This window comes from Xiphophorus couchianus, chromosome 19 (assembly GCF_001444195.1).
Source record: "Xiphophorus couchianus chromosome 19, X_couchianus-1.0, whole genome shotgun sequence".
Classification (NCBI taxonomy): domain Eukaryota; kingdom Metazoa; phylum Chordata; class Actinopteri; order Cyprinodontiformes; family Poeciliidae; genus Xiphophorus; species Xiphophorus couchianus.
In genome coordinates this window covers 1600552-1623745 of record NC_040246.1, presented here as the reverse complement: position 1 = coordinate 1623745, position 23194 = coordinate 1600552, and the positions used below count along the sequence as shown (strand labels likewise).

The following is a 23194-nucleotide window of genomic DNA, read 5'->3' as shown; positions in this document are numbered from 1 at the left end:
TCCAGATAACGTGTCAGTTAATGCATGATTGTATTTGGGCTAATATTTTTTTAAAACATACTAGTAAGCTAACTTGGCATGATTGTGGTGTCTTTAGGTAGTGTATTTGTTTTTGTATACAAAGAGAAAACGCAGCAGCTCGTTTTTAGCAAGCTAACTGGTAGACTGTATTCCTATTTATGGTGGGTAGCATCAAATGGCGAGACAGTAACAATTTAACCCTCCCGCGCCACAGGAAGCGACACCAGGTGCGCGGCAGATGTCACGGTCGGACAGCTTGCAGACACTCAAAACAGCAGAATCATTAAAACAAGTTTTTATCAACTCAATTCTTTCTGAAGGGGAATTTATCCACTTGAGGGAGCCTAAATTGCATATTTTTTTCCATTAACCATTCAGTTAGAAATTGAAGAATCTTATTGCTAAAAGACTCAAACTATTAGTGATCACGCCACGCCAGTATAAGTAACAGTGGTAAAATGCAACGACTTAAACAATTTTGTTCTAGAAATTTTCTGAGATCAATTTAAAAGTTTCAGATTTTTTTTCTTTTCCAAGCAAATTTTTGACTTCTGGAGTTCAGAAATGTACTTGCTTTATCCAGAAAATTTAAAGAGATTTTTGGCAGAAATGTACTCCTTTTGTTTATACGCCTTCTTTTACAATTGCAAGAGGCCATGTGGAATTTATTTATTTCCATATAAACATCTGTGGTGTCACCAAGCAGGCAGAGTGACGGGCAGACTGTACTGATACGTATTCATACTCTCATCCAAAATTCATGCGCAGAGCCAGAGTGGATCGATAGTCATCAGGTAGATCTCCCTCTAGTCTTTTCTCTGTCTACCTTCTCCTCTTCATCACTTTCCCCTTGTTGACGTAGGATCTCAACCCACACAAACAAGTCAGAGAAGATATTTGAAATGCTTACATAGATATGTTATCACGGCCAAGCCAGAAAACTGTTGTTTTTGTAACAAAGATATCACAAAATGTTTTCAAAAATCGATCAGCACATCTCTGCAGTCGGTACATTTATATCAAACGCACGTTTGGTGGATGCAGAAGAGGATTTAGTTCAATTAAATATCATCAGAGGGCATTTTTCACCAGTCTTGATCGGAATAATAGAGTGTTTACATCTGCGGGTGAATAAATATGTTTTAGGTCAGTTTTTGTGAATTTCACAAACCCTCCACACAACACATTTTGACTTGGCAGTGTTCACCAACGTTACCCTGAAAAAGTCCTCAATCAGTTTAGTTTTTCTGTAACATTTGCATAAAAGCTTTGACTCACTTTAATGCTGAAAGTGAGACCAAAATCATTTTCAGGATTCACACCTCATGGTCTTGGTTTAAAACTCACTGGTAAGTGGATCAGTTCAAAATTTTATGTGGAACCCTACAGTAGTTCTAACTGAAAAAACACATCCTCACATGATGATACTGCCACCGCCATGTTTCACTGTAGGTAAGGTCTTCTTTTGGTGATTTGTTTATGCCATTACTGGCAAGCTATAAGCATGTTTTCACTTGTATTTTTGAGAATAGTTTCTGACGATCTTCAACTCTTTTGAGATTGAAAAGCCTCTATCAGAAAATAATCTATACTCTTGCTGGGACATCCCAAAACAGTAATGTTGCTTTCAGTGAGAAAAAATTGATTCAACTGTAAAATTGGGCTACATTTAAATAAGGACGTTCAATTAGAAAAATAAAAAAGTCTCACACTACTTTCTTAGGCAAATTCGTCACTAATTCACTGTTCTCATTGTTATGGTCACTTGTATGGAATGGTCCGCTGTATACTTTCAAATCTTATGTGTTTCAGTAGGTATGTTTTTTTTTTATCGACTGTGTTATTTTTGTGTTTTAGTTGGAATTTTAGAGTTTCTGTTACCACTCTGTCCCCTTCAATGTCTACTCGTTCTTTTTGTTTTGTGTCGCCATTCGCATCGTTTATTTCCTTTTGCTATGTTTCTAGGAGAAGATTCCCGCCGTCTCTGGTCTAGAAAGAATACCGCGCGCTTAATTGTCCCTGGTGGTCTCTTGTCCCGGGTCATCAGTTTTCGACACTGAACACTTGCTCAACTAGTGGTCCTGGAATTCCCGACGGCACCTGAACGCCTCATCTTGCCAGGGGCGGGTAGGCGCAAACTGGGCAGCATGGCGGATGATGGACTCAGTTGGAGCGGACTAGGTGGCACAAACGGCGGGCAGGGGGAGGCGGGCTGGTTAGACACGCTCGGCTTGGGCGGAATGTTGCTGAATATCAGCATTTTGGTTTTGGTAGTGGCGGTTTGTGTAGTAGTATACCGGCGGTGGGGCAGGCGGCTCGTATCCGACGGGGCCGAGGACGGCGAGGCCCCGATGCTTACCAAGATGAGGAGACGGGACTTCACTTTGGAGCAGCTGCAGGAGTACGACGGCGTCCAGAACCCCCGCATCCTCATGGCCGTCAACATGAAAGTTTTTGACGTGACCAGCGGCAGAAAGTTTTACGGAAAAGGTGACGGGGTTGCGGACGTTGGCTCTAAAACAGCGGAGTTGGTTGACACGTTGCCGCCTGTAGTGAGGCTTTCTGGACCAAAAATTGGGCGCAAACCGCTCTAGCTTAGCTCCTTGGCTTTGTGTGTTTTGAATGGGATCACAGCCGTTAGCTTGTTAGCGTAGCTTTTAAGTTCGTGATTTGTAACAGTAGCAACTCCCCCCAAGTTTGCACGTACTGTCAGTTGCGCAGTGATATTTTACAGTGGCAGTTATATGTTAGGACCTGAATGTTGGTAGTAATAATTTATTATGCTAATGTTAGCCAGCTAGCCTGTTGACATGCTTGTAGATACGGAGCAGCTAGGCTCTGTAGTCAGTCTCCCCGCTTGGTGTAGTGACAAAAACTACAAATAGTGAACATTAATGTTTCTTTATCAGACCGGGTGAGGGGTAGATTTATGTAGGAAAGGTTGAATTTAGCTCCTCTGTACAAAATGAGGTAAAAATGTGATTTGGTTGGTTGTTGCTGCTAAAAAGGCCAGTTTGTTGTGCTACACATCAGGTCGTCACTCAGAAGAATTATTTATCAGGACTACCCTGAAGTCAGCACCAGACTTACAGGTTTAAAATCTCAGTTTACCTGTAGGCTGCTCCGAAATATTCATATTCATTCCATATAAAACGACAGACTAGTTTTGATTTTTGAAAAGTGCTCAACCTGCCAAGAATGACAGGCTATAGAAAACAGTTTTTGATTTTTTTTTTAATGTTGTGAAAACTCAAAAGAGTGAAAGAAAGGGGTTGAAGTGTGTTGAGATAACTTTAAATGAAGTTTAGTTTGAAAACTAATACAAGTCAAAGCTGGACATAATTATTCTACAGTATTGGCAGACTGTAAAATGAACGTTTTGATTTCTGAAAGCTTTATTCAGTTTGCGGAAACAGGGCTGAATTTGATGAGTCTACAGTTCAAGTTTAACCATTCACTGAGATTTAGATTTTGATCTACATCAGATCAAAGGTTGTCCAAAATCTTTAAATTCAGTAACCGTTTAGGCAAGTGGCAAAATGAATACCGACTACAATGTCATCTTGTATTGAACCGTCCAGATACGATTCCAGCAGTTTCTCATGTTAGTTTGTTTGTTAGTCCAGCAGACCTGGATCACTAAAGCACAGAAAAACCTAAAGGGCCAGAGCGTCTTTCTGTGACAGTCAGGTGATGATTGTGGAAGACGATAAAAGTTTCAGCAATGACTTATAAGAAAAACATCTAATCACAAGCAATATGTATTTGCTATTTTTTCAGATGGCAAGATTTCTCAGTTTACTTGCATACAAAAGTCCTGGTTTGAATGTTTGTTGCTGCAGCCTGTGCGTGTTTATCACAGCTCTCCTTTCAGAGCTGTGTTTACAGATGGGCTTTTCCAGGGGGTGTGGTGAGCCACTCCCACCTCCACCCATCTGGCTGTGGTGCAGGACTGGTTGGAGACCTGCCCTGCAGCTTTGAAACAGTCCGAAATTTAAAGCAGACCTCAAATTCTTTTCGGTAGTCATTACAGTATGCAAAAAACTAAAAACTATGATGCATATTCACAGAGCTCTCCGCAGCAGCGCATGTCACACTGACAGGATTAACCCTTAAAGGTGTACATCGGATTCATTTTTTTAAGTGATGTCCTGTTATGAAGGTTTTGCGTTTTCTTGATTATCTGTGTATAACTAACATGGACTAAAGCACCACAGGGCAGATTCTGTATGTTTATGTCAGAATATGTCATACCTGTCATATTCTGACATAATTATTCTACAGTATTGGCAGTCTGTAAAATGGACTTATTGATTTCTGAAAGCTTCATTCAGTTTGTGGAAATTGAATTGTAAAAAAAAAAAAAGAAGTTCAGTCATGGTTCTGCCTCTTTTTCTAAGATAACGTCACCTTTTGGCATCTGAAAAGGTGACCAGCTTTCAGTGCTATTCACCATTGAATAGCACTGAAAGCTGGTCAGTGTCACTTTGTGGTTTTTACTCCTTTAGTTTCCACACCACAATGTCCCAAGCAGCTTTAAGCAAGAAACATGTGTAAGAGTGACAGGTGATGCAGCACACACACACACACACACACACACACACACACACACACACACACACACACACACAGGTGAGGGAAGTGAACGAATGCTTAACACACCAGGGGTATTTCCTCCTGTGTTTGTTTTCTATAGATGGCTTTAAATTTGGTTTTAATTGAATCTATTAATGTTTAATTGGGTCTAAAATGACAAAGTGATCACTAAAAACACTATAGATATTCACAAATGAAATGAATACAGCTTTGAAAAACTATTATTTGGTCTAGAATATTAACTTCCTTTTTTTTTTTTTAACTGAGCAGTGAAATGCCCCTGCAACAGCAAAGTTGCATTATTATAAAACTCACAGGTTGGACCCAAGTTTTACTGAAGCAGGTTTAAAGTTAATATTTGTGTAGGGCTGCAACTAAAGATTATATAAGTAATAGAAAAAGTGCTTGATTTTTTTTTTTTAATCAGAATTTGAACCAGGTGAAGTTAAAACTACCATTTGAGGAATTCTGGGTAAAACATATTTACAAAAAAGGTTTGAATAGATACAAGTGATTTTATAAGAAATTAAACCACAGGTGGTATAATAAAAAATATGTCTGTTGTAGCAGCATTGTGGAAAATTCTAATTATTTTGTTCTTTTTTTGAAGAATCTGTGATTAGGTCTGTCACAATAATGCATTTGATTCTATAATAATTCAGTAATTATTGTAATAAATGGTAATGTTGTTATGAGGCCATTTTAAGTAATATGTTAATAATGTCATAATAACGCAAGTTTGACTTCTCAAAAATTGATTTAATTTTTGTAAAGAACGCTGTACTCTGGAACTGGAAGACAAATATCCAAAATAAAACTCGACTAAACAGAAATAAAAACTACTTGGAAACAAAACCATGCATAAAATATGTTAGTCTTTGTGAGCGAAATTGCCCTGTAAAAAATATGAATCATCAGAATGGAAATCGAGCTCATTTCTTGCGACAGCATTAGCTCCAACAGCTCAGTTGTCCTTATTAGGGTATCAGAGGCTAAAACCTTCCTGAAATTGTCAATTTAAGCAGTTATTAAATGGCAGGCATGACGTGTTCTTCACAGTGGCCGTTGTGTTTCGGTTCCCCACAGACGGCCCTTACGGCATCTTCGCCGGCCGAGACGCTTCGAGGGGCCTGGCCACCTTCTGCTCAGAGAAGGACGCCCTGAGGGATGAGTACGACGACCTGTCAGACCTCACCGCCGTACAGATGGAGAGCGTGAGGGAGTGGGAGATGCAGTTCCGGGGTACGTTCACGCGGACGTTGTGGAAATATTAGATTGGCGACTCGAGCAATGGGTAGAAATACCTCGTTCTCAACAACGTCCATTTTTGTTCCGAGTCCAAACGTCTCCACTGCATAAGTCTAAATGGGTTTCAAACAGAAATCCTTATTTCTGTGTTGACATTTATTTATTGTGATACATAAATTGCCATTTATTTATTGTAATAAATAATACATTTCCTATCTGTTGTGGATAGAAAAAAAATAAGTACATTTGTGGCAAAAAAAAAAATCTCAGAAATCTGCAGGAAAAGACGTGCAGATTTCTGAGTTTGAAAAAGTTCCAAATTTGCTAGAAAAAACTTTCAATTTGAAAAGTGGAAAATTGAAAACTTTTGAAACACAGAACATTTCCAAAAGTCTAAACTGTTCAACTTTTCAAACGGAGAAATGTTTTTCTGTAAGATTTCCAAGTTTGTTTTGGTTTTTTTTAAAAAACTATTGCGATGAAGGTTGGTGATCACAGAATAATATTGAACAGAGAGACATTTGAACTTTTTAAACCACACTAGCTGCTTCGACATCCCGTTGAGTGTCGAGCGAGCTTTTATTTATTTAGGAAGAAGCGAAAACTGCAAAGGCTCCTTTGGTTGAAAATATTCAACCCAATCGTTGGACTTCCTAAACATTTGCCTTGAAAAAGCTCCAGTGGCGTTCAGTCGGTAATCGTCTCTGTGGGTGCTTTCAGAAAAATACGACTACGTCGGGAGGTTGCTGAAGCCCGGAGAGGAGCCGTCAGAGTACACGGACGAGGAGGACATCAAGGACCACCTGAAGCACGACTGAGCAGTCCCCATCCCACGTACCAAAGCCAGAAGCCCCCAAACAGCTGTATCTGACCGCCCCGGAGCACCAGAGCCCCTCCACGCATCGTCCCGGCCCCCGTCCCTCCACCGGTCACTCCTCTTTCTAGTCCCTGTCTGTGTACCGAAACTCTGAATCCGTCTGGTGCTGCAGCTGTTATGGAAGGGGAAGGAGTAAAGTCTCGACAACCAGACCCCCTCTCTCTCTCTTTCTCTCCCTCACTCTCTCTCTCACCCGTGTCATCCTACGAAGATGAGCGGCAACAGAAAGCCTTTGAGGAGCTTTTGCTTTATTCTTTTTTTATTATTATTATTTTAATTAGACAGCTAAGACGTCTCTGGGGAGCCGTTAGACGTTAGTCCGAAACCAGCTCGCTTGGAGGTTAGTCGGGAATTGTCTGGTCTGGGATAATCAGCGGGGCAGGGCGGGGGGAGGAAACACTACTCTCTCTCTCTCTCTCTCTCTCTCTCTCTCTCTTTTAATCTTTGATTCAGCCACATGGCAAACGAAACCGCTTCAGCTTTGGGAGAAGCTCATCAATCAATCACACAACTCAATTTCTGTTCAGACCATCTTCCTGCCTGGATGAGAGGGCAGATCTGTGGCCTAACCGAGGGCAGTCTGGCAGGCTTTGTGTTTATCTGTTGTGTTTGTAGTGTATGCACTACTAGTTTTCTTCGTTTGTCACCATGTGATTGTATTTGTTAAGTAGCATATAGAGGGGACAGTGTTCCAGCAGCATTACTGTTTTGTTTTTTCTTTTCATATTTCATTGCCGGGGCGTGGGGTCAAAGGTCTTTGCTACACGAAGCTTGTTTTAAATCTCATCAGATGGACTAAATCACAGATTTCGGGGAGGGGAGGGGGCTAAAGGGAAGGTGATAAGGCAGTCCTAATCAATTGACAAATTGTTTACATGCCTCACAAGCCAGCTGCAAGTCTGTAGATTTCCCCTGAAAATGGTCCAAGAATTAATCGTGCCTTATTTTGTTTGTTGCGTCAGCGCCGACGGGTCCAACAGAAGGTAAGCGGAAGGATGGAAGTGTCTCCCCCCCCCCCTTAGACTCAGTCCAACCTCCCCTCAGACATTAAAGGCATTTGTTGCATCAGTCGTCCGTGCAGAGACTGTAATATTTCCCCACTTCACGAACTTTGTACATAGACCCAATAAATTACTCAGTGTTACTGCCATATTTATGTAGTGGATGAACTCCATATACATATAATGCTATGTCGTATTGGCCAAACCCCCCCATTTACTTTTTTTTTTCTCTCCTATAGTTCATTTTGAATGTGGGTGAATTTTTTCCCCCCCAAAAATAAATCAAGTGATTCTAAAGGTGTTGCAAAAATGCTGCAGGATTGGACCGGGAGCTGTTCTTGCAGTTTTGTTCGTAGACATTGCTTATCCTGTAAATATATCGTATCGTTTATTAAAAGCATGTGCAACATCAAAGTCAGCTATGCCGAGGTTTCACCACATGTATTAAAATGTCAGGCGCGCGTGAGAGAGTGTGTGTGTGTGTGTGTCCATGTGAAAGAAGCGGGAAGCGATTTGTTCATGCATAATAAATCAATTTGGTTAATAATGGAAAATTTCTGCTCCTTATTTGCTTTTTATGCGGGTTACATGTTACCTGGGGAGGATGTCCCCGCGTCCTTAAAAGGTTTTAAATTCAGTAGGGGGGAAGAAAGTAAGTTAGCCTTAAATGCGTTAATCACGGTCTTATTTTTTATGGTGACGGGACTATTTTTGTCTCATATTCTATGTAGTTAATTTTTCCCTTTTTCCAGTAAACCAGTGGGTGGTAGAGCTTTACTGGTTGCTGATTATTCAAGCAGAAAGACTGATAATGCAAAAATATTCATCATGTCTGAGGTTCAACAGAGAGGTTCCAGAAGAAGTTATCAAGAAAACAATGCTGCTTTAGTTGCATCAGTATGTATTAGTATATCTGAAAATTTCTAAAAGTGCAATATGTCTTGCCAGTCATCTCAGACAGCAAAACTTGTGTATTAGAATCATCACAGAGTTTTGTTCCTTGTTATTTTGATGATCTTGGCTTACAGATAATGAAAGCCCTAAATTCAGAGTCTCGGAAAATTAGAATATAATACAGGAATCATCAATGGAAAGTCACAGCGTGACACCATAATTAGAAAATGAACTCAAAACACCTGCAAAGGTTTCCAGACCAGGGGTCTCAAACTCCAGTCCTGGAGGGCCGCTGTCCTGCAGGTTTTAGATGTGCTACAGGTACAAAAAAACGCTGGAGTGAAATGGCTTAATCACCTCCTCCTTGTGTAGATAAGTTCTCCCAGCCTTGCTAATGACCTAATTATTCTATTCAGGTGTGGTGCAGCAGAGGGACATCTAAAGGTTGCAGAACACCGACCCTTGAGGACTGGAGTTTGACACCCCTGCTTTAGACGGTCTCTTGCTATGGGTCAGTCGGCGACACGATCATGGGGAAGGCTGCTGATTGGACGGATTTCATTGACACCCTTCACAAGGAGGGGGAGCTGCAAAAGGTCATTGCTGAAGAAGCTGGTTGTTCACAGGGTTCTGCATCAAAGCATATTAACATAAAATTGAGTGGAAGGAAGACGTGTGATTGGAAAAGGTGCACCAGCACATAGTCTAATGTGATACACATATGGGTGACAGAAAGCAATAAGGTGTGTATTGCAGATAACAACTTGGTGTAAGGGTTTAGAAAGACAAACCAGCAAAAAATAGGAAAATGTATGGGTAAATATTAGTAACTGTTACTTCTGACTGCCATTTTGATTTTGATTTTTTTAATGACAGTAGGACTCTAAAGTTTCAAGTGTTTAGGGGGTAGGAGTTTATAAGTTCTCACTTCTTCCTACCCCATTTTGAGCATGATATGTTAACTGAAACAAAAAATCTGTATTTCCTCTTCTTTTTTATGCACTTCTTGTTACTGTGCACTATTTTATTTTTATATTTGTAACATGTTCGAATAAATTTCATTTCATTTCATTTCATACTTTAGTTCCCTGAGACACAGAATTTTGGGTTTTCTTGTACCCGCAAGCCATTATTGTTAAAATTGTGAAAAAGGTGGCTTCTTGTCTAAAGTGATATGCTTAAAATGTGGCTCTTAGATTAAATTAGGAAACAAACCAAATTCATATGTTTCTAATAACAGTAATAGCATATCAAGACAGTTGTCATACTGGCTATGGGTTAATGATGCCTGATATTTTCTATTTGACTTGTCTTTTTTTCTTGCAAATACAGGAGACAAGTTCAGTTGTCTAGTAAACATTTAATTTAAATACACAAATAAAGCCAAATGAGCTGGGTAACATTACAATTCATACGCTACTAAGAAAAAAAAATAATTTACGAAGTTCTGTTCAGATACAGTGGGGCATGTAGATTAAGTTACATTCTCCACTTTTGAGTGTGTAGAAACTATGACGTGACGATCAAAGTATTTTTTTATTTTTTTTGTACCCCTCCAGGGGGTCTTTTGTGGGCTCCAGTGTCCCTAATATGACAGCAGGCTGACAGGAAACGGGGAAGGAGAGGGGGGAAGACATGTGGCAAATGTCGTCGGGTCCGGGAGTCGAACCCGCGAAGGCCGCGTCGAGGACTCAAGGCCTCCAAATACGGGTCGCGCTAGCCGCCACGGCACGCCCACTATCAAAGTATTTTAATGTGTAAATAATATCAGCAACATGTAAATAATATGACACCGACTGTCAGGATCTCGTTATCAGTTCCAACATTTTACTAATTTCTGTCACATCACAGTGGCTGCATGCAAAACTATTGACGATTCTTATTATGGCCATACTCTGTTCTATTCTTGCCAATTAGATTGTTAGAGAAACTATAACCTGCAGAGTGTTGATCACTAGTAAACATCGGTATGTGATGTTTCAGGTAGCCAGCGTTTCAAGTCAAGGTGAACCTTTTTTTCCACTTGAGCGCCTTCAAGATAGCCTTGCTGTTAATTGCTAACATAAAACACTAACTGCTGTTTCCGTTTAGCTGCTTAGGATGACATATTTGGTTTTCAGCAGAGTAAATGACACTTTTAAGGATCGAAACGCTTCGAAAGCTAAACTACAACATGGGAAAGCCAGATCATGATAGCAATGATCCTGTGAAGTAACTTGCGCCACAACAAATAGCCATTAACTGAAAGATGGGGTTACTTGGTCTCCTATTCTGAATGTTTCACAAAATGGGAATGTGTGTAGGTCCATTTGTTTCAGTTTCAGTTGTCATCTGTCATTAATCACTTCATATTAGTTGGACAGTTATGTTAGTAATTTACTCTGTTGCATTGGGCTGCCACGGGGCCAAAGGGGTCGGGTGCACTGTGTGATGGGTGGCGGCCAAGGGAGGGGACCCTGGCGGTCCGATCCTCGGTTGCAGAAACTGGCTCTTGGGACGTGGAATGTCACCTCTCTGGTGGGGAAGGAGCCGGAGCTAGTGCGTGAGGTTGAGAGGTTCCGGCTAGAAATAGTCGGTCTCACCTCGACGCATGGCTCTGGTTCTGGAACCAGTCTCCTTGAGAGGGGCTGGACATACTTCCACTCTGGAGTTGCCCAGGGAGAGAGACGTCGGGCAGGAGTGGGCATACTTGTTGCTCCCCATCTCGGCGCCTGTACGTTGGGGTTTACCCCGGTGAACGAGAGGGTAGCATCCCTCCGCCTACGGGTGGGGGGACGGGTTCTGACTGTCGTTTGTGCTTACGGGCCGAACGACAGTTCAGATTACCCACCCTTTTTGGAGTCCTTAGAGGGGGTACTGGAGAGTGCTCCTCCTGGGGACTCCCTTGTTCTGCTGGGGGACTTCAACGCTCACGTGGGCAACGACAGTGAGACCTGGAGGGGCGTGGTTGGGAGGAACGGCCCACCCGACCTGAACTCGAGCGGTGTTCTGTTGCTGGACTTCTGTGCTCGCCATGGATTGTCCATAACGAACACCATGTTCAAGCATAAGGGTGTCCATATGTGCACTTGGCACCAGGACACCCTAGGCCGCAGTTCGATGATCGACTTTGTCATCGTTTCATCGGATCTGCGGCCGTATGTCTTGGACACTCGGGTGAAGAGAGGTGCGGAGCTGTCCACTGACCACTACCTGGTGGTGAGTTGGCTCCGGTGGTGGGGGCGAAAGCCGGTCAGACCTGGCAGGCCCAAACGTGTTGTGAGGGTCTGCTGGGAACGTCTGGCGGAATCCCCTGTGAGACGGAGCTTTAACTCCCATCTCCGGCAAAACTTCGAACACGTCCCGGGGGAGGTGGGGGACATGGAGTCTGAGTGGACCGTGTTCCGTGCCTCCATTGTCGAGGCGGCCGATCGGAGCTGTGGCCGCAAGGTTGTCGGTGCCTGTCGCGGCGGCAACCCTCGAACCCGTTGGTGGACACCTTCGGTGAGGGATGCCGTCAGGCTGAAGAAGGAGTCCTATCGAGCCTTTTTGGCCTGTGGGACTCCGGAAGCAGCTGATGGGTACCGGCGGGCGAAGCGGCGTGCGGCTCGGGCGGTTGCTGAGGCAAAAACTCGGGTGTGGGAGGAGTTTGGAGAGGCCATGGAGAAAGACTTCCGCACGGCTTCGAGGCGATTCTGGTCCACCATCCGGCGTCTCAGGGGGGGGAAGCGGTGCAGCACCAACACTGTTTATAGTGGGGATGGTGTGCTGCTGACCTCTACTCGGGACGTTGTGGGCCGGTGGGCAGAGTACTTCGAAGACCTCCTCAATCCCACCAACATGCCTTCCACTGAGGAAGCGGAGCCTGGGGACTCTGGGTTGGGCTCTCCAATCTCTAGGGGCGAGGTCGCCGAGGTGGTTAAAAAGCTCCTCGGTGGCAGGGCCCCGGGGGTGGATGAGATCCGCCCGGAGTTCCTTAAGGCTCTGGATGTTGTAGGGTTGTGTTGGTTGACGCGACTCTGCAATATCGCATGGACATCGGGGGCAGTTCCCCTGGATTGGCAGACTGGGGTGGTGGTCCCCCTGTTCAAAAAGGGGGACCGGAGGGTGTGCTCCAATTATAGAGGGGTCACACTCTTAAGCCTCCCTGGCAAGGTCTATTCAGGGGTCCTGGAGAGGAGGGTCCGTCGGATAGTCGAACCTCGGATTCAGGAAGAGCAGAGTGGTTTTCGTCCTGGTCGTGGAACACTGGACCAGCTCTACACCCTCAGCAGGGTCCTGGAGGGTGCATGGGAGTTCGCCCAACCAGTCTACATGTGTTTTGTGGACTTGGAGAAGGCGTTCGACCGCGTCCCTCGGGGAGCCCTGTGGGGGGTTCTCCGGGAGTATGGGGCACCGGGCCCTTTGATACGGGCTGTCAGGTCCCTGTATGACCGGTGTCAGAGTCTGGTCCGCATTGCCGGCAGTAAGTCGGGCTCGTTTCCGGTGAGAGTTGGACTCCGCCAGGGCTGCCCTTTGTCACCGATTCTGTTCATCACTTTCATGGACAGAATTTCTAGGCGCAGCCAAGGTGTTGAGGGGATCCGATTTGGTGGCCTTAGGATCTCATCTCTGCTTTTCGCAGACGATGTGGTCCTTTTGGCTTCATCAGATCGTGATCTGCAGCTCTCGCTGGATCGGTTCGCAGCCGAGTGTGAAGCGGCCGGGATGGGGATCAGTGCCTCCAAATCCGAGGCCATGGTCTTGAGCCGGAAAAGGGTAGAGTGCCTTCTCCGGGTCAGGGGGGGTGTCCTGCCCCAAGTGGAGGAGTTTAAGTATCTCGGGATCTTGTTCACGAATGGGGGAAGAAGGGAGCGGGAGATCGACAGGCGGATTGGCGCAGCGTCTGCTGTCAAGCGGGCGCTGTACCGGTCCGTCGTGGTGAAGAGAGAGCTGAGCCAAAAAGCGAAGCTCTCGATTTACCGGTCGATCTACGTTCCCACCCTCATCTATGGTCATGAGCTTTGGGTCATGACCGAAAGAACGAGATCGCGGATACAAGCGGCCGAAATGGGTTTTCTCCGTAGGGTGGCTGGGCTCTCCCTTAGAGATAGGGTGAGAAGCTCAGTCATCCGGGAGGGACTCAGAGTAGAGCCGCTGCTCCTTCACATCGAGAGGAGCCAGTTGAGGTGGCTTGGGCATCTGGTCAGGATGCCTCCTGGACGCCTCCCTGGTGAGGTGTTCCGGGCACGTCCCACCGGGAGGAGGCCCCGGGGAAGACCCAGGACACGCTGGAGGGACTATGTCTCTCGGCTGGCCTGGGAACGCCTCGGGATTCCCCCGGAGGAGCTGGAAGAAGTGGCTGGGGAGAGGGAAGTCTGGGCCTCCCTTCTGAAGCTGCTACCCCCGCGTCCCGACCTCGGATAAGCGGAAGAAGATGGATGGATGGATGGATGGGCATTGGGCTGCTTCTCAACAACGGTTTTACAACCTATTAGACAGGAATGCACCGACATGAACATTTGGACAGATAACCGGTATGTGCCAATGTCATACAGATTATATATGTTTTCTTACACTACCAGTTTTGTTCCTAACAGTAAAATTGTCGCTCAAATACAAAAAGGAGATGGAGATAAAAGATGCAGAGATGTTTGGCTCGCTTTACAGACCAAGAGTTCTCCGCAGACAAGAGGAGCGAGTGGAGCGGTGGTTATCTGTCATCCTACTCCAGCCTCATCGTAGGTCTTTGAGGCGAAATCGTCGCCATCTGGTTGCCATGGTGCTTTCAACAGAGCCGAAAGCAAAAGATGATTTTCCTGCAGAACGAGTTGAGCTAAATTCTGAAGAATCTCCACAACAGAATCTTTCTAAGCTTTCACCTAATCCCACAACTCCTAGAGGAGGGTTGTGAAACCAAATAGATTGAATTTGTAGCTAAAGAAATGGAAAATAATGTGTATAAGTATAATACTAAAAGTTTAAGGAAAATATGAAATATTAATGCTTCTATTTTTAATGTATTTTTTTCTAATTCTAGGTAGAAAAAGACTGTATTTATTATCATATTGGGGAAAAAAGGAGAAAATTACTAGGTGTTTCCAAAAATTGTTTCAGGCTTTTTAAAAGCATCAGCAACATTTTTATTTTTTGTGAGGGTAGATAGTACAATTCTAGAAATTGTGAATATTATATATATATATATATATATATATATATATATTTTTTTTTTTAATTATCTGTTTGCAGTTTAAATTTAACCTTTATTTTGTATGTAAATATTATTAATTTAGTTACTTATTTATTTGGCTCGTTGGGAATTCCATACACTGACTCGTCCTTTCTCAGTACTTGACGAAAAGAAGTCGTTCTGAGAGGTCGTAGCTTAATCACCAACCACAGCTCCACAGCGCCCTCCCCTCTGCTGCGGTTAAACACGGCACTGCACTGACTATGGGAGTCTGTGTTCGACTTCGGACCAAAGCACGTCGACCATCACCGCCATATGAAGCCAACGGGGCTTTCTGGGTAACTTTCAGGAGGCTCCGGAGCAGGAGTGACTCTCCTCCACCTCTAATCATTTACTCGCCACCTGTTTCCTCCCGGCTGCTGCACCAGCTCCGGCATCTTGCCCGCTTTCAGCCAAACTACGCGACTTGATATTATTCTAGGATAACAGCGGCTACAATTTTCCCCCCTCGAAATAGCCTGGGAAATTTTCTTGGTAAGTTCTAAACAATAATGATTGGGGTGGTTTGTTTTGTGTGTATATGTGTGTGTGTGTGTGTGTGTGTGTTTTTTTTTTGTTTTTGTCTCTCCTGCTTTCCTCCGGGTAGACAGACAGTCTTTGTGTGTCTCCTTCATCAGGGCAGCAATGGCAGAACATCTCTCTCAGAGTGAACTGGACTACCCATTTAAACTTCTGGAGTATTTCAACGGCTTCAGAGTGTCAAAGGTGAAATCACAGCGTGATGGGTAAACATGTGCTGCAATCAGAGCACTCAGACATTTTCAGACACTTTATTTACAGTGCATGATGTTTGACGTTTTTATTCCACTGGGGAAATATTAACATAAAGAACCTGAAAGTTGCATTAATAAAGACCAGGCATATGGCACCCGACGCTGGTAAAGGTTCCAGTATCTTCAGAGAAACGCTCTGCATGATTGGACTAAACAGCCACTCAGTGAGGAAGAAGCCATAAAAAGTTGTTTTTTTTAAAAAAGAAAAAAGAAAAAAAGTCACATAGCAGTTTCCAAGCTCCTTTTAGGGGCAAACATGTTCATTTTGGAGTCATGTGCTGTGGGGTGATCTCATTGCTACATTTGGAGGGAAAAAAAAGGGAAACATTAGCCAGGATCAGTGGCAGTTTCTGATATGGGCAACTGCCCAGGGCAGCATCTTTGGGGGAGCTGCATCCTGATTGGAGGGATGCTGTAACTTCCTCTGGCCAGGATGTTAAAGTTTGTTCGCAAACGGGTCTACTGACTGGTCAATGACCCTAACCCGGGGGTCGGCAACCCGCGGCTCTTCAGCGCTGCCCTAGTGGCTCTCTGGAGGTTTTTCAAAAATGTTTAAAACTGGGAAAAGGTAGCGGTGGGAAATATATGTTTTATTTTAATATGGTTTCTGTAGGAGGACAAACATGACACAATCATTCTTAATGTTTTCCAGTGCTATAAAAATGTGTAGAATAAATATTAAATTTCAACATTTCTGTCAACGAAGATTTGAGTCAAAGCCTGTGACACGTTTCTTTCAGCTGGGTGGGGCGCCAGGCAGGCGGCTGCTGTAAATGAATCGACGGGTGTTTGGTGGGCCATGGAGAGCAAAAGAGAAAAATAGCTGAGGAGAGATTCTACGATTCTTGGACCGAATCATTTGCATTCATTGCCAATGAGGAAGGACTACCTGAATTTGCTCTGTAGCGAGAAGTTGTCAAATAACTTTTTTATTTATTTATTTTTTACACAAAAACATGGTGGGCTGCTGGTGGACTGCCCAACAGCGCCCCCCCCCCTACCTCCAGTGACAAAAATTTGGAGGAAATATCATGTAGAAATGACAGCATGTGAGGCTAACGGGCAGGCGCAGGGACGGTGCAATTGGTGCACCCCCTGCCTTTAGCACCCATTTCACTGCTTCAGCTACAAACTTGCTCAATTCATCCTCACCGTCACTGCTATTGGTGTATAAAAAAACCTCTATGTAAAATAAACAAACGACACTTAGCCTGGTGGTGGTGGGGGGGGCAAGTAAAGCCTGGTTTCCCTCCAGGCTTATAACACACAAACAGAAACCCTGATTTATATTTAGAAATAATATTGCAGGTGTTCTTTTATAAGCAATATTTCTGAAAAACACAAGTAGTGAGTATTTTTAATCCATCTTTAATGGAAAGTCATCAACTATTTTCCCCACAACGTTGCTAAACCTCTACCCATTTTAGTAGTGATATTGCTGATGTCTTTAAGTCATAATGTCCCATCTGTGGCACTGCTTAGGAGTTTTACTTCTATTGGATAACTTTTTTTTATCTGATGTTTTTGATCCACTTTGCTGTGTGACTCAGTTCCACCAGGTCTGAAAACTACTGTTTAAAAAAAAACACTTCTATGAACGAGCAAAGACTGAATCTGAAGGACGCCATAAATAGAACTCTACGATTAAATCCCTCATTACTTTTTCGGGATCGAGTGTTTTCGGTAAGCGTAACTGGCTGAGAGGAAAGGTAAATACTTGGCTGTGTTCCTGAACACACAGCAGCTCTGTACGATGAAGAAACAAAAAGGTGATGTGAACTCTACGTCTGTGTCCTCAGATGATATTCTCGGCCTGCGAGCTCGGCGTCTTCGACCTCCTGCTGAAGTCCCAGGACGCCCTGAGTGCTCAACACGTGGCGCAGGAACTGGGCACCAGCGTGGACGGGATGGAGCGGCTGCTGGACGCCCTGGTGGGCATCGAGATCCTGGAGGTGGAGAGGGCTGACGGGACGGGTGAGGAACGGGAAGACCTCCGATAACCGATAACTTTTATTTTAATCTCCCTGTTGTTATTGTTAGAGCTGTTGTTGCTGTTTCTTACTGAACAGTTTCTTCATCTGTTTTGAAGATGATCGTAACTCTGTTGCCTTAGTCAACAAAAGTGCGTAAGATGAGACTTAAAAACAGGCAAATATCAGGTCCTAATGGATACCTGATCTACGTCGGAGTTTTAGGGTCAGATTAAGAGATGTTTTTGTTTTTCTTTGAAATGATGAGAATAAACTTAAAATATTCTGACAAGGGCGTGTGGTGGCGTAGCGGTTAGCGCGACCCGTATTTGGAGGCCTTGAGTCCTCGATGCGGCCATCACGGGTTCGACTTCCGGACCCGACGATATTTGCTGCATGTCTTCCCCCCTCTCCTTCCCCGTTTCCTGTCAGCCTACTGTCATATAAGGGACACTAGAGCTCACAAAAGACCTCCTGGAGGGGTAAAAAAAAAATATATATTCTGACAATAAATCACAACATTAGCAGAATAAAGATGCAATATTACGGGAAGAAAGTCGCGTAATTGAGAGAAAAAAAAGTTGCTTTAATGAAGGAAGGCTTGGATAATTCTTTCTCTAAAATAGACAGTCATTTGCTTAATCGTTTCAAAGTCCTGCCACTGATAATAATTTGATGCCGATATGTTAAAAGATGACATATTTCCTTATCTGTAAAACCCAAACCAAAGTAAAACTTCACAAGATGCTCAACATTCCTCATTTAATTTGTTATTCTGGAGAAATTCTTATAAAATTATTACTTCATGCTTCTAATAAGTAATATTATAACTTTATTCTGGTAATATTATGTCCTCATTTTCATCTTATTATAACTTTATTCTAGTTTATACAATGATTCTTATTTCTCCTAATATTATGGTTTCATTCTCCAAGTGAAAAACGAAAATTTAGCCTGATTTAAACATGGCGAGCTTTAGCTTCACTCTCCGTCTGAGTTCGGTTCTGTTCGGCAGCAGGCCCGGACCTTTCCATGTGACTTTGTGTGTTGACCCAGCTCTGTACAGCAGCACAGACGTGGCTAACCTTTACCTGGCCAAAGGCAGCGCCAAATCTCTTCACGACATGATCATCTACCGCTCCCAAACCGTCTACCCGCTGTGGAACAACCTGGCGGACGCCATCAGGTCAGTGGGCCGCTGCTACGTCACATCAACTATCTGTGAGAGCAGGAGAAGGGAAAACCAGGCAGGTCCTTGCAGAAGCATTCCTGTCGCATGCAGTTTCATGCATTTTGTCTCGGCTCGGCCACAAACTTTATTCTGGTTTAAATGGATGTTAGATGAATGAAATGAAAGGAAACCCACAAATAAAAATCTGAAAAGTGTTGCGCACGATACATTAAAATGACCTTGATCATTTCCATTCTGATGATTTTTTTTTTTAAGAGCAATTTTGTTTACAGGGACATCCATTGTAATCCATTGTATTTATAGTTTCATTTGTGTATGTATGTTTTATATTTCTGTTTTATTTATTGTTTTTTTTTTGCTGTTCATTATTTTTGGATGTTTAAAATATCTTCCAGCTCCATTGCTGTTTTTGTTTTAGTTTTTTTTAACAAAATTAAAATGTATTGCTCTTTGAAAGGGCAAACTTACAATAATATGGCATTATCGAAATATTACTTGAAAGTGGTGTCAAAATAATATTATTGCCTATCGCAATAATTGAAAGGAAAATATATTGTCCAGTAAAATTTGTTATGATGACAAATTGGTTATTTAATAAAACAAAAATCTAGGGCAACTGATTTCATAGATAACATGATAAAACAAGATCAAAAACCAAAAAAAGTCATGTGTAATCTATTATTTTATATATTTGTATCCAATGTTTAATGCTAAATCTACTTGACAATATATTTTATTTAGTTGCAAAAAGCAAATCGAAGAAGAGCCCACACTTGTTGAGTTTTGACCCCCACTGGGTTCCCAACCTTTATTTTGGAAAGCATTGGGTTTAAATTAAAGCATGTGCTTGTGGTGTGACAAAATGTGAAAAAGTTCATGGGGTGTGAATACTTTTACGAGTCAGGGAGAACGAAACACAGTCAAGCTTCATGTCCTGCAGGGAGGGGAGGAACCAGTACGAAAAGACCTTCGGTCTTCCATCTGCCCACTTTTTCCAAGCTATTTACAGGTTGGTGCTCATCTGATTAAAGTGCTTCACTGGTTCATCTCCAGTTTGTTGGTAACGGTAGAATGACCCCCTCCCCAGGTCCGAGGAGGAGATGCTGAAATTCATGGGGATCGTGAGCTGTCACTGGGTTCTGGACGGACACGACGTTGTGACGGCGTTCGACCTCTCCCGCTTCCAGAAGGTCGTCGATCTGGGAGGTGAGGACCCGCGACCGTCCACTCTCGCCGCCCGCTGCTGCGTTGTCGGTGGCTGTAAAAAATCTGTGCTGTGTCTTCAAAAACTCCCAGGTTGCACTGGTGCTCTGGCCAATGAAATGGCGAGAGCGTACCCCGCCTCGTCCGTCACCGTGTTTGACCTGCCGGAGGTGGTGGAAGCGGCTCAGAAACATTTCAAACAGGAGGACAGTGGCGTTACATTTCAATCAGGTAAACCAGAATATTGATCATTATTGAACTCCTCCTACTTTAACACTCTCTGGTTTGAAGTGTTCAGTTTTCTTTTTCTTTTTTATTTACTATATATATATATATATTTCTTTTACAAAACATATAATATCGCAACATAAGCAATAAATTTAAATAAAAGTTTCCCAAGACATGAATAGGAATTTGTGGTAGACAAAAACATCTTGGAAGCTAAATAATATTTAAAATAGCACTTTATAAAATGGATTCTGAAATTGAGAAAGACAGCTAAAGTAAACGCCACACCAATCCAAACACCAGTTTGGAAAATTCTAGATCCATCCTAGCTAGTTAAACGTTAGCTAGCTAGCTAGGATGGATTTTCTATCCAAAGCTAAACACAGCTTCACTAGCTAGCTAACTTCTGCTTACTTTAATGGCAAAGATATGCTTCACTGCACTGCTGTGTCACAGCAAAAGAAAACAGTCACTGTTTTTAACTCAAGATTAAATAAACTTTAATAATTGTATTACAGCAACTGAACTTATTACTGTTACCTGGTGAAGCTGAGGATATTCTAGAAGATGCGGCCTCCATCTTTGTCGTCTTTTTCTCTTTTGTTAAGGCTGGAAAAACACCTGAGCAACACAAACTGGCAGAAAATCTGTGGAAAAATGTGCAACACATTCAATGTGTTACAATATTCACATTATTTTGGATGGGTTTTTTTTTATAGTATGTTCAGTCAGAAATATGAAGTAATTTGGAGACAGAATACATTTTGTGTAACTGTACAAGAAATAGTAAAGAAGAAAGAGAAGAGAAAATAAGAACTAATAAATTCCTTCTGCTTTGATCTGTTCCCTCCTCTGCATGCAGGAGATTTCTTCAGCGGTGAAATTCCCAGTGCAGACTTGTATGTGTTGGCCAGAGTCATTCATGACTGGCCTGAAGAGAAGTGCCTGGCGCTGCTGAAGAAGATCTATGAGACTTGTAAGCCGGGTGAGTTCCTCCGTAACCAAGGGCATCCCGATACTTTGGCTGGCCGATAAGTCGTCTCTGATTTTTTTTAATTTTAGGAGATCGGTTGATATTTGACACTGTTGCACATGTGTGGGTAACAATGTTGCCAATTTAGAAACTTTAGTGCTATATTTAGCAACTTTTCAGATAAAAAAAGATTGATATCTGCTTGAATCGGAGTCGGCAGATCAGGGCTTTTAAAGATCGATGATCGGCCAGAAAACTGCAATCGGTTCACCATAACAATAACACGAGTTATATAAATCTGGTGTCAATTCAAAGGAACAGCTGTGGTCAGCTCAGTGCGTTTTGTCGTCCTCCCGCCAGGTGGGGGCGTCCTGCTGGTGGAGGCGCTGCTGTTTGAAAACAGACGAGGGCCCATCATGGCGCAGATCTTCTCCCTCAACATGCTGGTGCAGACGCAGGGCAGGGAGCGCACCCCGTCCGAATACACTCACATGCTCAACAAGTCGGGCTTCCGCAACGTCCAGGTCTGCCGGACCGGGAAGTCTTACGATGCCATCTTGGCCGTCAGATGAGCACGGAAACACTCTGTGCGTCCCGACAGGGAAATGATGAGAGCACTGATTTAAAATAATGAGTTGTTGTGTTGGGGATTAGGAGACATAAACGTAAAACTTGAACCTTTGTCAAAAGAAATCTTGTTTACCCAGCTCTTGGATTTGGGTCATAGTTCAACCTTCTCACATTCTGTGATCCACTTCCTGTTCACTGTGATGCTGCCTGGCTCCTTCTTAACTTGCACATTAATCAAGTTCCTCATATAGTCGATTGTTTGTTCAGAAAATAATTTCCGATTATTCATCACTGTGACACTGTTTACCAGCCTCTTGGAGGTGCTTTTATGGTTCTGCTCAGCTGTTTGGTCCCTTCATCCTGGTGCTACTTTGTAAAACTTGGTGCAAATCCTTATATAACCGAACAAACTTACCTACATTTAAAGACTGTTTACAGCGTCTCGGCTTCAAAATAATTCATGTTGAAAAGAAGGTTATAAAACATTTCAGGAGTGGAGGTGAATTCTGTTTGTGTATCAATGGTTCGAGTCTGTATTAGAAAAATCAACAGATGGGTCACAAATATCGTCCTTCCTACATCAGCATATTGTACTCCAAGACTGTTTCTGTGTCCTCCAGATGCTCCTCTAGAAATGAAAGAAAGCTGTGATAAACATTGTAAATTTCCCTTTATAATTTTGGTTTAATTTAAAAAAAAAAAAAAAAGCATTAACACTTTTTTTTGTGGTGACCGACTCTATGTATTCTCTTAGTTTTCTAGATTATGGTACTCAAAAACATTGTTTTATTTTCAATTTCTTCTTAGTTTAGTAATTTATGTGCTTATAATTTTGTCTAATTATTTGAATCAGTAATGGATCTCATTTCACAGCTTATAGCTGTCGTATGAAATTTCTGTAGTGAAATTAGTAAATTCTTCCCTGTTTTGCCAGTTCATCTTTAACAATAACTTATTAGTTCAGTTCAACCAGCTTGAAATGAACCAGTCCATGTTCATAGTTCACCATGAAATCATTTGAAAATTTTTATTTATTTATTTTTTTGCCAGTTGTTTGTTGATTCTTGCGTTGTGTGTGAATTGTGAGACAGTTATTTTTTGTTTTTGGGCATGTGCACCGACTGATGGCACCCTTTGAATTTCGTTGTCCTTGTGACAATGACAATAAAGATTTATCTTATCTTATGAATTACTTCTAGTTCTGGAAATGTGCTGAAAATCTTCAATCGTGTGAACTAAAAATAACATCTGTTCTGTTATTCTGGCTGTACATACGGCGGTGTGAGAGGTTGTTGTGTTTTTGATTTGTGGTCTCTCCCTTTAATTGAGATGCTAGCCATATAAGGACAGATCTGCGCTCCGCAAAAATAAGTGTCATACACACATATAAAAGAATAATGCTCAAATTAAGTGTACCCACTCTTAATTGTGGCACATAGC

The 23194-nt window shown here is 42.8% G+C and overlaps 2 protein-coding genes across 4 annotated transcripts; both read left to right on the top strand.

Annotated features, from left to right (window-relative positions):
- Positions 1 to 2128: 2128 nt before the first annotated feature.
- pgrmc2 (progesterone receptor membrane component 2) lies at positions 2129 to 8297 on the top strand. Its single transcript, XM_028001182.1, has 3 exons — positions 2129 to 2511; positions 5704 to 5859; positions 6586 to 8297. Exons 1-3 carry the CDS (start codon positions 2169 to 2171, stop codon positions 6681 to 6683), a joined length of 597 nt encoding a protein of 198 aa, XP_027856983.1. The 5' UTR covers positions 2129 to 2168; the 3' UTR covers positions 6684 to 8297.
- A 6682-nt stretch (positions 8298 to 14979) lies between these two features.
- asmt2 (acetylserotonin O-methyltransferase 2) lies at positions 14980 to 22473 on the top strand. 3 transcript variants are annotated; one of them, XM_028001181.1, is made up of 9 exons: positions 14989 to 15319; positions 15463 to 15550; positions 17418 to 17592; positions 18645 to 18774; positions 19721 to 19789; positions 19868 to 19986; positions 20077 to 20214; positions 21074 to 21196; positions 21545 to 21756. In XM_028001181.1, the coding sequence occupies exons 2-9, from the start codon at positions 15470 to 15472 to the stop codon at positions 21754 to 21756; spliced, it is 1047 nt and encodes a 348-aa protein (XP_027856982.1). In that variant the 5' UTR covers positions 14989 to 15319; positions 15463 to 15469. The 3 variants fall into 3 exon arrangements, with proteins under 3 accessions (XP_027856980.1, XP_027856982.1, XP_027856981.1); XM_028001179.1 differs by having other exon boundaries at positions 14980 to 15319; positions 19868 to 20214; positions 21545 to 22473; XM_028001180.1 differs by lacking the exon at positions 14989 to 15319 and having other exon boundaries at positions 15462 to 15570; positions 19868 to 20214; positions 21545 to 22473.
- The last annotated feature ends 721 nt before the right edge of the window (positions 22474 to 23194 follow it).